The 14,651-nt window shown below is 51.0% G+C and overlaps 1 protein-coding gene across 2 annotated transcripts in view; it reads left to right on the top strand.

The window, feature by feature from the left end:
* RAMP1 (receptor activity modifying protein 1) overlaps positions 1-14,287 on the top strand; it is a 41,780-nt gene extending 27,493 nt beyond the window's left edge. Inside the window, exons 3-4 of one of the 2 annotated variants that reach the window (XM_042244426.1) lie at positions 1,102-1,214; positions 13,695-14,287. In XM_042244426.1, coding sequence (XP_042100360.1) covers positions 1,102-1,214; positions 13,695-13,891 — 310 coding nt within the window. In that variant the 3' untranslated portion in view covers positions 13,892-14,287. The remainder of the gene's footprint in view (positions 1-1,101; positions 1,215-13,694) is intronic. The other variant, XM_027967173.2, reaches the window with a different exon arrangement.
* Positions 14,288-14,651: the final 364 nt, after the last annotated feature.

Genomic DNA, 14,651 nt, shown 5'->3' with positions numbered 1-14,651 from the left:
GTGTACCGGGGGCCTGGGACCCCCGCTGCAGAGCCCATATGCAGGTGGGGACCCCAGCTGTCCCCAGGGCTCCTCTGCCCACACTGGGGTCCCAGACAGCCCAGGCTGAAGGGACGGTGCCCCCCCAGTGCTCCTTTCCTCCCAGCCCAGGCTTAGGGAACAAGGGCTCTGAGTGGCTCCTGGAGTCGCAGACATGTCAGCCTCCTCCACTGGGCGAGCTGTGCCCCGGGCCGGGCCTGGGGTACAGCAGGGAACCTGAGGTCACACCCTGGGTGGACAGACAGCACATGGGCGGCTGCAGCACCTGCAGGGGCGGAGGAGACACGCGGGTCCCAGGGCCCGGAGGTCGTGCCTAGGGGTGTATCCCCGAAGTACTGAGCTGGAGACAGGAATGTCAGCAGGCAGGTGGCGAGGGGGCTGGGGGCATTGGACAAAGGGTCCCCTCCGCCGTCCCTGCTGTGGACCAGGGCTGGGAGAACCACTTCCTCTGGAACAGGAGATGCAAAATCCAGCCTGAGTGTCACTGAGTGGGTCGTTCCTAAGTGGGTCCTGAGAGGCAGCTGGAAACAAGACCACGTGAGAAGAAACAGGCTCAGAATTTCCTGAAAGTCCCCTCCCCTGTGTCTGCAAGAGGCTCTAGGTGGGCAGGCAGGAGGAGATCCTGGGGACTCAGCGCCTGTCTGTACTGAGCTGGGCAGCCCTCTGTGCAGCGTCCCCCAAGCTCCATGGACCCCAGAACACTGCTGGCATTTACCTTGGTGGACTGTCTCAGGGCAGGACAGCCAGGCTGGCTCCAGGTCAGAAGAGAGAACGAAAAAGCAAAAGACAGAGGAGCTGAAGCCAGAGGCCCCAGGGTGGGAGGGGATGGTGAGAATGGGGCCCGAGAGGGCTTGTCCAAGAGGGCGGAGCCCCGCAGTCTCCCCAGCCACCTGGCTTCCTTTGCTGTCTAGGTGATGGAACCTCCAGATGGGCTGGGGTGTCTCCTGAGGGACAGAGAAAACACCAGCCTCTTTCCACTTTTCTTCCTCTTCTTACCTTGAACAGCCCTCCTTCCAAGATTCTTTTTTCTCGCCTTTATTCACGTCATTTTCATTTTCCTAGAAGAATGGCACTTGTCCACCTCGCTCAGCAGCTGCTGGTAGTCTGGGACGTACTGTTTAGCCAGGGAGCTGGTCTTGTGCAAATGGGAGCTGGAACTGACCTCTGCCATTCAGGTTTGATACGAAGCCTGTCTCACTGTCTTTTGTTTATTTACTGACCCGGGAGTATTAGGGGGCGCTTCCTAGCGTGTGTCATTCCCGGACAGACATGGAGCTTGCGGTTCCCAGTGCTCCCAGGGAAGACGGGTTTGCCCAGACATCAGGAGCCCTTGTTCTACCGCAGACAGAGACCCACTGTGGTGGGAACCTAGGGAACACCCGCAAGAGTGCATTTGCACAGCGTGGTCATGCTGACTGCAAAGCGCTCCTGACGAGGTATCCTGTGGGTCAGCCCTAGGCCGGCAGAAATGCATGAAGACTCCTATCACTTGGTCTCGGTGGATTTTTCCAGCTGGCTGGAATCTCTCTGATCTCCCCAGTTTAGGGAGGGCTTTGCAGTATGGTATCCACCTGCCCCCCACCCGCATAGCAAGCCCTTGGGGTCCAGGTGAGCCCAGGTACACTGCTGGCTCGGGTCCCACCAGCCCAGCACACGTTTGCATGTTTGCAGATGACTCCAGAGTTTGAAGTGAAATGTTTTCAATCCAACCATCAGCAGGACTTCGTTATATGCTCCCTGCAGCATCAAGAAAAACAAAAGATGCCCTGTCCTGTGCAGCCTCCAGGCACTGTGGGTCCAGGGAACAGTCCCCCAGGGGGGCTTGACTATCCCCCCTGAGGACCACTCGGCCCCTCCTGTCTGTGGTCGGAGACCCTTGGCAGAGATGAGCTGGCCTGGCACACTGGCTCCAAGCCTGGAGCCTGACGTAGGAAGGGCCAGCCCATGGCTTTCTGCCACCAGAGGAAGTGGCCTGATGAGCTGTCAGCCCCTCCCAATTTTGGAAAGGTCCTGCAGTGACTATGAAACCGTGGGTAGGAGCGACGGTGGAAACCACCGGGGGGAAAGGCAGCCCTGGCCACCTAAAACATAAACGGGTTCCCAACTGTGATGAAAATGCCCCAATAGCAAATGTGATGTTTGCTATTCTTTTGAGAGATTTTTTTTTTAAATCACATTAAGAAGAACTTGTTTGTGCTTTACAAAGTTGGGCTTTTTAAAAAATCAGAAATGAATGTTCAGTTTTATCAAATGCCTTCGCAACATGTATCAAAATGACTGCTGCTTTCCTTTGACAAATTGAAGTATGATTTTATAGTAATAGCACTGAAGCCTTCCTGAAATAAAACCCACTTTATTCTATACAGCTAGCTTAAAATTGCTAGTGTTTGAAAAAGGACATCTGTGTCTATTTATAAGTGAAAGTAACCATCTGTTGCATGAGCCTGCTGTTCCCAGGCACGTGGGCGGACCATCTTAAGAGGTTTGGGATCAGGGTTTTGTTAACTTTTTCAAAGAACTGGGAAGTTTGACATCTTTTTCTGTGACCTTAAGAATCTGAAAGAATTGCCTGAGTCTAGCACCTTTTGTCAAAGTAGTTCTTTAGCAATTTTTTCTTTTTTCCTCTCAGATTTTCTGCTTTATAAGTCAAGATCCCATCATTTATAATCTCCCCCAAAGCAGTCCCATTCATCAAAGACTTACCAATTTTTAACGTACATGTTTTGCATGCTAGTGAGCGACTTCCCTTTCACTTTTCACGTTCATGCATTGGAGAAGGAAATGGCAACCCACTCCAGTGTTCTTGCCTGGAGAATCCCAGGGACGGGGGAGCCTGGTGGGCTGCCGTCTATGGGGTCGCACAGAGTCGGACACGACTGAAGTGACTTAGCAGCTTAGCAGCTCATACTTTTTCTAATCTTTTAACTGTGGTTTTGTATGTTGGTGTTTTCTCTGCCTTTTTTCTGGATTATCCACAAATGTGATCATTTCAGTGTAGCCATTTTTCTAAAGAATCAACTGCTGAATCTACTTATTCATTTTTATGTTTTTTAAAAATATCAATAAATACTGGTTTTCAATAGTTAGTAATACTATTAGTAGTACTACAATAGTTAGTTAAACTATTTGCCCTTTGGAGAAATCTATTTTGTGTTTCTTTATTTAAATGTCTTGATTTGGATTTTTACCTCATTCATTTTCATTTATTTTTAGTAATAATAAGATAAATTACAACTGCAGACTTTCCTCAAAATTCAGTTTTGCCTTGATTCCATTAATTTTTACATGCAATGTTACCATCAGTTTTTCTTAACAACCTATAATTGAATTTTTAAATCCCACTTGGCCCTGAAATTATATGAGTGATCTTTCATTTCTAGGGGTTCTTTTTTTTTCATCCTTTTCTTACTAATTTCTAGTTTCTGATATTGTCGTCAAAGACTTAAAATCTCCACTTTGAGAATTTATCAAGTTTTCCTTTGCGGCCTAAATAGGATCCTGGGACTTTTAAAAAGCTTGTTGATTCTTTGCAGGATAGAAACTTCCTCATATCGTCACTGAAATCAGGTTTATTAAATTTATTTTTCATTTTTATGCTAGTTACTATTCACTGAACCTGGAGAGGTGTGTTACAGCACCCCCCAAGAAGAGTCTGTCATGATTATTCATAGCAGTAGGCTGTCTGGACCCTGCGGACCTGTGACAACGCCCTTCTCTGTGTGAACGCCCCTCTCTTCCCGGTTACCAGGTTACCGGGTTACCAGGTTACCGGGTTACCAGGTTACCGTCTTCCGCGCTGGATCGTGCTCCATCGCCCTCGCCATCCTCTCATGTCTCCAGGCAGATCTGTCCCTTTCTTTTCCTTCTGCTTTTGTTTCTCTTGCCTTTGAGATGACTGCTGTGAACAGGATGACTGGGGCTTTGTTTTTCCCTACACTCTCCCTGCCCTCCTGGTGTTTGCAGTCTAGTCACCAAAACCAACAGTGAGTGAACGATCCCGAGTTAAAAGTTCAGATACGAAGAAGGACACAGCTGTGAAGGAAAACCCTACTTTGCTGGGGATCCTAACGAGTTGAAGCATCAGAAAAAAGGCCTGTTTGAGGAAGTGACATCTGAGGGACATGCAGATGCTAGTCTTGTGACGACCGAGTGAACGGCCTTCCGCATAGAAAGCGCAGCACTTGCAAAGCTCCTGAGGCAGGAGCACCAGCCAGGCAGGGTGGCCAGGGGGAGAGGGAGGGGGACAGCTGAGAGTGGAGAGGTGGGGCCTGCGCGGGAGCTTTGGAGTGCAGCGCAGGTACGGGGAGGGGCGGAGAGCATTGAAGGTACTAGCTGGCTGGGCAGTGGGCTGAGGCTGGAGAGTGCAGCGGCCAGGGCTCTGGCCCCAAGAGCCCATGGTGGGCAGGGCCCAAGCTGCGGAAGAGAGGAAAGTGGAGGAGGAAGATGATGGCTGCCTTTGGACAGCAAGGAGGTCCGACCAGTCCATCCTAAAGGAAATCAGTCCTGAATATTCAAACTCCAATCCTTTGGCTACCTGATGCCTTCGACTCATTGGAAAAGACCCTGATGCTGGGAAAGATTGAAGGCGGGAGGAGAAGGGGACAGCAGAGGAAGAGACCGTTGGATGGCATTACCGATGCCACGGACATGAGTTTGAGCAAGCTCGGGGAGTTGGTGATGGACAGGGAAGCCTGGCATGTTGCAGTCCATGGGGTCGCAAAGAGTTGGACACGACTGAGTGACTGAACTGCTAAGCTGAGTAGGGGGAGGAGAAGAGGCACAGAGATGCCCACACCCCTGGCCCACGATCAGTGCAGAGAAATGAAAGCTGGTCACAGTGACGGGGCTGCAGGGGGGAAGGGAACCCCTGGAAATGGGGGGACCCAAGGCAACTCAGAGAGGGCAAGGCTTCCTAGCCAGGGATGAGAGATGGGGCTAGGCCGGGGGCACCCCGAGAGTCAGGTGCGCAGACAGCCTGCTGTGCCCAGGACCAAGGCTTCAGATGGGGGTGAGGATGTCAGGGGTGTTGGGTTGCAGCCCCAGGGCCCGGCAGAGGAGTGAAGGAGCGCCGCAGAGCGCGGAGGACCCTCACCGGCGGGAAGGGCGCGGTCAGATGAGGCAGGCCGCAGATGGAGCGAGAAGACAGAGAGCCCCGAGGGAGAGACGGGGCGGGGAGTGGGGTGCTGACCGCGAGGGAGGGGGTCTCTGGGGAAGAGGTCAGGGGAGGAGGGACCAAGGAGAGGCGGTCCCCGAGGAGGGGGCGCCATCTGGTGGCCTCGTCCTTCCGGCAAGAAGGGTCCAGGGAGCGCGGGGTCCTTGGACGCCTGGGGCGGGGAGCCGGCGGGGGATGGATGCCAAAGGGGGTCCTGCCCTCGGGGCTCTCCCAGCCCCCAGGTGCGGACGCCCGTCGGAGACTGGGCATCTCATCCTCAACCCGAGAGGAAGCGAGGGCCCTCTGGCCGGCCTCGCCCCCGAATTGCCACAGCCTTGTATCTCTCCGAGGAGTCCGCCCCCCCTCCCACTACAGTGCGGAGCAGAGCTTCCCGCCCCCCACCGGAGGGAGAAGGGGGGTCCCAGAGCTCCATCCCACCCCACCCCGGAGCGGCCTCGGGGGCAGAGGGTGGGAGAGGGGGCATCCCCAAGGTGGTCCCAGGGCCGGGGTTAACCCCACCCAAGTGGGACAGAGGTTAGGCCGGTGGACTGAAGGAAGGCCGCAGGCTGCGGGCCTGCTGGGCGGGGCGGGGGTCTGCAGGACTGAGGAGGAGCAGCCCCTCTGAGCCCTGGGCGGTGCCAGACGTGGAGCGGCCACGCCCCCAGCAAGGTGCCACCAGCCGGGCAGCGGGGCTGAGGGTGCCTGCGCCCCCCACACCCCGCCAGCCCGGCTGCCGGGTCGCACTCAGTCCTCCCAGCTGCTTGGGATTCAGAGCGTTCCCTGCGCCGAAGGCTAAGGAGACGTGCTCCCCACGGCTGCAAATGCAGAGGGCTTGAGTGTCCGGCTCTCTACAGGCCTTTTAAAACATACAATTATAAAAATAATATGTACCTGTAGAGAAAACGTGAAAAAATCCCTCCGAAAGTGGAGATAGGAGAATAAAAGTCCACCACCCTCTAGGGATGACAACGGCCTCCTAGCGTTCTGGGGTCTTCCCCTCCTGCATGGACCACTTTATGCTGAAACCACACTGTCTGTATCCTTTGGTCTCAACGGCTTCTTCTGTTTAACATTTTAACATAAATATTTCCTTCCTGAATATCTTTTTATAGCTACATAGCAGAGGCTCTTGTGAGCAACTTTGGTCACTGTCCTATTGTTTGCTCTTTTTCAAAATTAAAAATCTGTAGGGAACATCTTCTTACATGACTTTGGTCTACATTTGATATTATTAATTTAGGAAAATTCCCAGGAATAGAATTCCTGAACCAAAGGGTATCCATGACTTTGAAGTTCTCCAGACATAATTGCCAAATAGCTTTTCAGGAAGCTTTGACTAGTTTATCTTCTACTAGTAAAGCTACAAGCACCTGCTTCATTTCACTGTACCTTCACCAGCACTGCACATCCTCATTCTGAAAATGAATTATGTTTGGATGTTTGCTTCTTTCTTCCTTAAAAGTGAGGTTAAACTTTTTTTTTTCCAGATGCTTGTTAGCCATTTGTATTTCTAGAACTATTCAGCCAAAAGCTGAATGAGTATCCCCCTTTGTGTCTTGGACTCACCCATACACCTCCCTATCTATCTAACCACCCCCACATCAGTCTGGAGGAAAAAAAAAACCGTGATGCTGGGAAAGACTGAGCAAGAGGAGACCAGGACAACAGAGGATGAGACGGTTGGATGGCATCACCAACTCGATAGACATGAATCTGAGCAAGTTCCGGGAGATAGTGAAGGACAGGGAAGGCTGGTGTGCTGCAGTCCATGGCGTCTCCAAGAGTCTGACAGGGCTTGGTGACTGAACACCAGCATGTCAGTCTAACATTTAGACAGGCTCCCCAGGCTGGCCTCAAGTGGGCCCCAGTCTCCTTCATGTGCCCCAGCTGCCAGGGTACCAGGTGGTGCCACCTCCCCTACAACCATCAGGTATTTAAAGCTGCTGGAAGCCACCAGGCTGTGAACTGTCCTGGGGAGATGGAGTCCAATACTGGTCCAGAGAAAGGGAACCAAACTAGTGGTTCCTCCTCAGATATTCTGAAGACTTAGACACACACTGCCTGGTCAACATTTACCCGAGTTTATAGAACAAGAAATGTACCCTTCAGGGACCACACACCAGTTGTCTGGAAGTCGTCCACTTACTGGGCACCTGCTGTACACCAGGTCCTTGACCTTGTTTAATTTGATCTGCCCAATAACCCTGTCAGGTCAGGACCTGTCTCTTCATTGACTATAAGGAGACCAAGGCTTGGATGACCAAGGCTGGAGAAGACTCTTGAGAGTCCCTTGGACTACAAGGAGATGAAACCACTCAATCCTAAAGGAGATCAACCCTGAAAATTCATTGGAAAGACTGATGCTGAAGCTCCAATACTTTGGCCTCCTGATGGGAAGAACTGACTCATTGGAAAAGACCCTGATGCTGGGAAAGATTGAAGGCAGGAGGAGAAGGGGATGACAGAGGATGAGATGGTTGGATGGCATCACTGACTCAATAGACATGAGTTTGAGCAAGCTCCGGGAGTTGATGATGGACAGGGAAGCCTGGCGTGCTGCAGTCCATGGGGTCACAAAGAGTCGGATATGACTTAGCAACTGAACAACAACAGTAAGGCTTGGATGGGAGAGGTGAGGCCCCGGAATCACTCAGCATAAGAGATGGAGCTGGATTTGAACCCAGTTTTGCAGGGCACCAGGGCCCATACTCAGATGCTCTACAATTGGGACCAGTCAGTCCTGACGCTGGTTGGTGTCCCCAGAGCAGACAAGTTCCCTGTGGGCAGCAGCGGGCACCTTCTTGTCAACAAGCAAATAATCGTCAAGTGCAGTGCCAGGAGCCTGGACTTGGTGGGACCCAGACATACTGGAAACTCCCACCACACTGTTCAGGAACATTCCAAGCCAAGTTCACATGGAGGCCCAGAATAGAGTGTCTTGGCCAAAAAAGGAAAATGATTCCATTACATGAGAACTGAAAATAGAGGGTTAAAGCAAGAATATTTCCTCATGATTATTTTGGCCCCTTCAGTCAGTCCAATGTTCTTTTGAACAGAAGAATGTCTGTACTCTGGAGGGAATTCTTGTATCACATCCTTGCTGACAGAGCTCACAATATTTATTGAGAGTTTCAGCTGTCACTTCTGTATAAATAAACAGGATGAAGTGGGCAGCCAACTCCACATGAGGGATATTTTTAGACGGGGGTGGAGGGGTTGGCTTTGCAGACTGGAAGGATATTTCAAGGAGAAAGTGCTTGGCTCCAGGATGGCCCACCACTGGCTCAGCCTCAGCATGTGCCCGGTCTGTGGTCCCTGGTGCCACAGTTTCCTGGGTCAGGGGTTCTTCTCATTCTGGCAATGCCTCCTTCAAGGGATATCCCAGCTCTATTCCTCAGGCAGAGCATAGGGGACAACATTGAGGACTGACTGTGTCACTGTGTCTGCACCACACCTAAAACTACCCGTCAATTTGATGGGTCTGAGGTGGGGAAGAAGACAACCATTCAAACCAGAGGTGGTAACATGTATCCCTGTAGTTGGCCAACCACAAGCTCAAAAGCCTGGTCTTTGGTTTTTAATGATCCCTGACACACTGTCACTTACCTCGTACCAGGCTTCTGACATGTACTAATTCAGTTTTTCACAATGAGACCCAGTCTGTCCTGACTTCCTATAGGTTTTTCCACTTCCATTTTCTACTTGGAACGTGCGTTCTTGTTCTCTTAGAAAAACCACACGCCCCTGTGGGCATGGCTCCTGCACACCCTCCACCACTTCTGCCCACTCCATCCATTTAGATGGTCCTGTGGACTGAGGGAGGCCTTGTGTGCATGTGGGGTCATGGCCCAAAGGGCAAGCAGGGCAGAAAAAAAAAAGTGATCTAGCGATCGAGAGACCGTATGATAGAAGCAGTGGTAGAGGGGTGCTTGGGTGCTGGAAGGACCCCAACCTTTTCCCTTCGGCTGTTCAATACATGACTGTCTCCTCAATGTCGGTTTATGGCTTCTGCTCTGTGTACTCATTTCCTGTCCTAAAATAAGGAAAAGCACGTTTTGTAAATCTTCATTTTACTGGGAGGAACTCTTTATTTCTTTGTGTGGGTCCAAAGTTCCTTCTGTTATATTCTTTTGACTGAAGAACTTTAACATTTCTTGTAGCACAGGTCTGCTGACCATGAACTCTATAAGCTTTTTTTCTGAAAAGGTCTTTATTGAAAGCTCATACTGCAAATATTTTTGCTGAGTAAAGGATTCTGGGCAGACAGGGGTTTGCGGCCCTTCCCTCTACCCCGCCCCTCATCCCCACCTAGTTACGTGAAAACTGCCACCCATTGTCTTCTGGCTTGCATAGTCTCAGTAAGAGGTCTGCTGTAGTTCACATCGCCCATTCCTCTGTAGATGTCTCTTTTTTTTCCTGAATGACTCCAGGATTCTTTTCTTGGATTTTTTTTTCTTCACCATTGACTTTAATACCTAGGTGGCTGTTGTTGCTGTTACTTTGCTTTTTTGTTCTGCTTGGTGGCAGGGGCAGGAGGGGGATGTCTCTGGCCTTCTTGGACTTATGGTTTTTCATCTCACTATTTTTGGAAAATTCTCAGCCATTATATCTTAAATGTTTCTTCTGCCCCATTCCTTCTCCTTTTGGAATTCCAATTACAAGTTGGAGATGACATCATTGACAGTGCTCTTAATTTATCACAACTGTTAGATGCTCTATGTTTTTCTTTTTGTTTCAGCTTGGGTAATTTCTATTCACCCATCTTCAGGTTCACTAGTCCTTTCCTCAGATGCCAAGTCTGATGATGACCTCATCAAGATGGACTCTCTGATACTGTGGGGTTTCCTCCCCCCGCATTTCTCTTTGACTTTCTTACTTACAGTTCCATCTCTGCTGAAATTCTCTGTTGGTGCATCTTGTCTACTTTCTCAACTAGACCCTTTATCATATTAGTATTTTTAGTCCCTGTATGATAGGTACCATATCTGGGTCATCTCTGAGTCAGAGTCTGTTGATTGTTTTATCTTTTGACAACAAGTCCTAATGTTTTATTGAATGCGGAACTTGCATGTTTAGAAGAGAAGAGATTGAGACAAATAGTATTTACATGTGGAAATAGGTAAGCCTCTTGTGTCAGGCTGTTATTATGGGATTTAAGTTGATCTTGTGAGGAGTTGAGCTGGGTCTGGGATTTGTTGTTGCTATGGTTTCCTTCAGAGCATGATAGATTTCAAAGACCTGAAGAACTTTAGGGTGCCCATTGCCTTGTGCTGAGGGTGGGGCTGGAGAATTTTTGTCTGTGGACTGTGTCCCACCCTGCACACCTGCGCCACAGAGTAGGTCTCTCTACCCCTCCCTGTGGCAGAGTACTGTTGCTTGTTAGTCTATGCCAGATTTATTTTGGTAGAGAGGAAGAGACATTCCCTTGTCCTGGTCCAATCTCAGCTTGGAAAAGCCCTACACCATCAACCTCCTCCCTGTGGCAGCCAGACTCTGCCCTGTATCTGTGGGGGCTTGGGTGGGAGATTCCTGCTCCTCCCCCAGAGGTGTGGTATCATGCAGGTTTCTAGGTCCAGAATGATTTCCTACTGTCCTCCCAAGGGAAAAGAGTTTTTCCTACCCTTCTCCCAGCCATGGTGTGTCTTCTTGTGCCCTGGGGCTGACGGCTGTGCCATCCCTCTCTCAGCAGCTCAAGGCTTAGCTTCCTGGAGCTAAGGGTCTGGGAGGGCTTCAGTCCTGTTCAGCTGCAGCTACAGAGACTTGAATAGGTAAATGCACTCCCATGTTCAAAGCAGCAGAATCTGTTCATTGGGATCAGCTTTTCTCATCCTTCAGGGGCCCAAAGTGGTGTTGCGCTTATGTGAGAAGGGTTTGGGAAATGTGTGGTGTTCGTGCCTGCCCCTAACATTTCTTATGTGCTCCCCCTGGAGCCTCATGGGGAAGAGCAAAGAGTCAAAGGACCACCAGTGCACCTGGGGCCCCAGGAATTCCGGACTGACCCCCCAGCCCACCCTGAACCCTGGGCAGCTCATTATTATGCAGCTGGCACAGCAGCTGCATCCTCCTCACACCGCCTTGCTCCTCTGAAGCTCAGGTCACATTGCTGACTTGCAGTCTCAGCTCTCTGATGGACTCAAGAACATCGAGGACTTTGTAGTATCTTCAGTTTTGTTGGTTGTTGTTCAAAAGGAATCAGCACTCTGTGTTGCTTTTTCCATCCTAAGCAGAAGTGATACCTCTGGAAACATTTTCATTTCCCCAACATTGAATCTTCATTTATTTTTTAAAAATTGACTCAAAAAATCAAACACAAACTTATAATATGATCCAGCAATTTCTGGCTTCTGAATATGCAGCTGAAAGAATTGAAAGCAGAGACTTGAATACAGAGAATTGAACTACATGAACTGCTACATGAACGCCCATATTCAAAGTAGCAGCACTTGTCACAACAGTTAAAACACAGAAGCAACCCAAATGCCCGTCGATGAGCAGATAAGCAAAATGAAGTCTGTACAAGCAGTATATTATTCAGCCTTAAAAAGGAAGGGAACCCTGTCATATGCGACAACATGGATGAACCTCGAGGACATTCTGTTCAGTGAAATAAGCCAATCACAAAAGGACAAAGAGTATATAAGCCCACTTATGTGAGCTACCTGGAGTCATCAGATTTCACAGAGATACAAGGCAGGAGTTGCCAGAGACTAGAGGGAAGACAGGTGTGTTTAATGGGGACAGATTTTCTGTTTGGGAATGAAATAGTTCTGGAGACGGATGGTGGCGATGGTTGCACAACAATGCCACTATACTTAATGCCATTGGACTATGCAGTTAAAAATGGTTGAAATGGTAAATTTCATGTTATTTATATTTTAGCATCAGTCAGTCAGTCAGTTCAGTCTCTTAGTCGTGTCTGACTCTTTGCAACCCCATGAATCGCAGCACGCCAGGCCTCCCTGTCCATCACCAACTCCCAGAGTTCACTCAGACTCACGTCCATCAAGTCAGTGATGCCATCCAGCCATCTCATCCTCTGTCGTCCCCTTCTCCTCCTGCCCCCAATCCCTCCCAGCATCAGAGTCTTTTCCAATGAGTCAACTCTTTGCATGAGATGGCCAGAGTACTGGAGTTTCAGCTTTAGCATCATTCCCTCCAAAGAAATCCCAGGACTGATCTCCTTCAGAATGGACTGGTTGGATCCCCTTGCAGTCCAAGGGACTCTCAAGAGTCTTCTCCAACACCACAGTTCAAAAGCATCAGTTCTTCGGTGCTCAGCTTTCTTCACAGTCCAACTCTTACATCCATACATGACCACTGGAAAACCATAGCCTTGACCAGACGGACCTTAGTCGGCAAAGTAATGTCTCTGCTTTTCAATATGCTATCTAGGTTGGTCATAACTTTTCTTCCAAGGAGTAAGCGTCTTTTAATTTCATGGCTGCAGTCACCATCTGCAGTGATTTTGGAGCCCAAAAAAATAAAGTCTGACACTGTTTCCGCTGTTACCCCGTCTATTTGCCAGGAAGTGATGGGACTGGATGCCATGATCTTAGTTTTCTGAATGTTGAGCTTTAAGCCAACTTCTTCACTCTCCTCTTTCACTTTCATCAAGAGGCTGTTTAGTTCCTCTTCACTTTCTGCCATAAGGGTGGTGTTATCTGCGTATCTGAGGTGATTGATATTTCTCCCGACAATCTTGTTTCCAGCTTGTGCTTCTTCCAGCCTAGCATTTCTCATGATGTACTCTGCATATAAGTTAAATAGGCAGGGTGACAATATCCAGCCTTGATGTACTCCTTTTCCTATTTGGAACCAGTCTGTTGTTCCATGTCCAGTTCTAACTGTTGCTTCCTGACCTACATATAATTAGAACAAAATGTATTGGTTCTTGGCGTGTACCAGGGACGCTTCTAGGCACTGGGATTACAGAGGTGAACAAACAGCATCACTATCCTTATGGTGTTTATACTCAATAAGCAAAAAGAATGCATAACCTACCAGAGTGAAGGGTGACAGCACTATGGCACAATTCCAGAGAGGTGGGAAGATGAGGCGTTGGGGTGAAGGTAGGGTGGGAAACCTCACGACAAGTCCTGTGGACCGCTGGGGGAGCTTCCAGGCTGGGGTGGTCTTCACGGGGTGATGGGGACGGCAAGGGGCTCAAAGGGCTGAAGCTCACTTTTCCAGACTTCCTTCTGAAGATGCTTGGCTGGTCCACCTTCTAGTCTGCCCTTGGTGTGACATCATAGCTCCTAGAATCCCTTAGCTCCAGCTTGCCTCCTGGGGTCTGGCCACACGCTTCCCTCCCCGACCCCCACCACCCTCCACACACACACCCAGGAGCCTTCCAGGACCTTTGTCTCTAGAACCAGTCACCACCTCGGGGCCTGGGCTTCAGCGGAGCTCACCACAGTGGGGAGTAGGGTGGAGAGCCCCCAGCTCGAGTCCCCCCTGGGTCCTCTGCCCACCAGGGCCTGACCACCTGCTTTTCCACCTGCAGGAGCTACAAGGAACTCTCCAACTGCACCAGGCATGTGGTGCAAACACTGGACTGCTTCTGGCCAAACGCGGAGGTGGACAAGTTCTTCCTCGCCGTCCACCAGCGCTTCTTCAGAAACTGCCCCGTCTCGGGCAGGGCCTTGCAGGACCCACCCAGCAGCGTCCTCTGCCCCTTCATCGTGGTCCCCATCCTGGTGACCCTGCTCGTGACGGTGCTGGTGGTCTGGAGGAGCAAGTGCCCGGAGGGCATCGTGTAGGCTGCGGGGGGGAGGGCTGCCTGCTCACAGAAGCTGCAGAGTGGGTGGGAGGGTGGGCATGGAGGCCCAGCCTGACCAAGGCTTCTGGAGCCCCAACGGCAGAGCAGACCCCCCAAGCCTCTCTTCTACCGAGAAGAGCTCACCCCGGAATGCCAGCCAGAGTGGTGAAGCACAGGCGTTGGCCTGGGAAGGCAGCCCAGGGGCAGGGAGGGTGCGGGCGCAGCTGTTGGTCTTGCTGGGGGTGGTCTGAGCTGTCTCCCAATAACCCCCACCGCACTCGCTTCCTGCCTGTGGCCAGACTGTGGAGACGTATTTGCGATTAAAGGACGTCCTTGAATCCGGGCAGCGTCCTTCTTTCTGGGTGTGGACCAGTGGGAGTGGAGGGGGCAGACACTCCAGCCCCTCCGGACTTTCTCTGACAGGAGGGGCCCTCGCAGGGACGTCTGCGGGGGAGGGTGACGGCGAGGCCCCGCATCCTGGTGACCCCCGCCCGCCCCCAGACACTGTCTGGACCTCAGTGAGCTGGGACTCCACCCTAGACCGGGCCGGGTCTGCTCGGTGTTCACGGAGGCCCCTCCCCAAAGAAGGCTCGCCAGCCCCCAGGCAGCGGCCATCCTCTGCTCCCCTCAGGCTGCGGCAGCACGTGCTTCCCAGGCTCCCACTTACCACCGGGCTTCTAGAAGGTTCTGGAAACCCAAAGG

This window comes from Ovis aries, chromosome 1, assembly GCF_016772045.2.
Source record: "Ovis aries strain OAR_USU_Benz2616 breed Rambouillet chromosome 1, ARS-UI_Ramb_v3.0, whole genome shotgun sequence".
Taxonomy (NCBI): Eukaryota; Metazoa; Chordata; class Mammalia; order Artiodactyla; family Bovidae; genus Ovis; species Ovis aries.
Note: the sequence above shows the minus strand (reverse complement) of the source record. Positions and strands in the feature narration are given on the sequence as shown.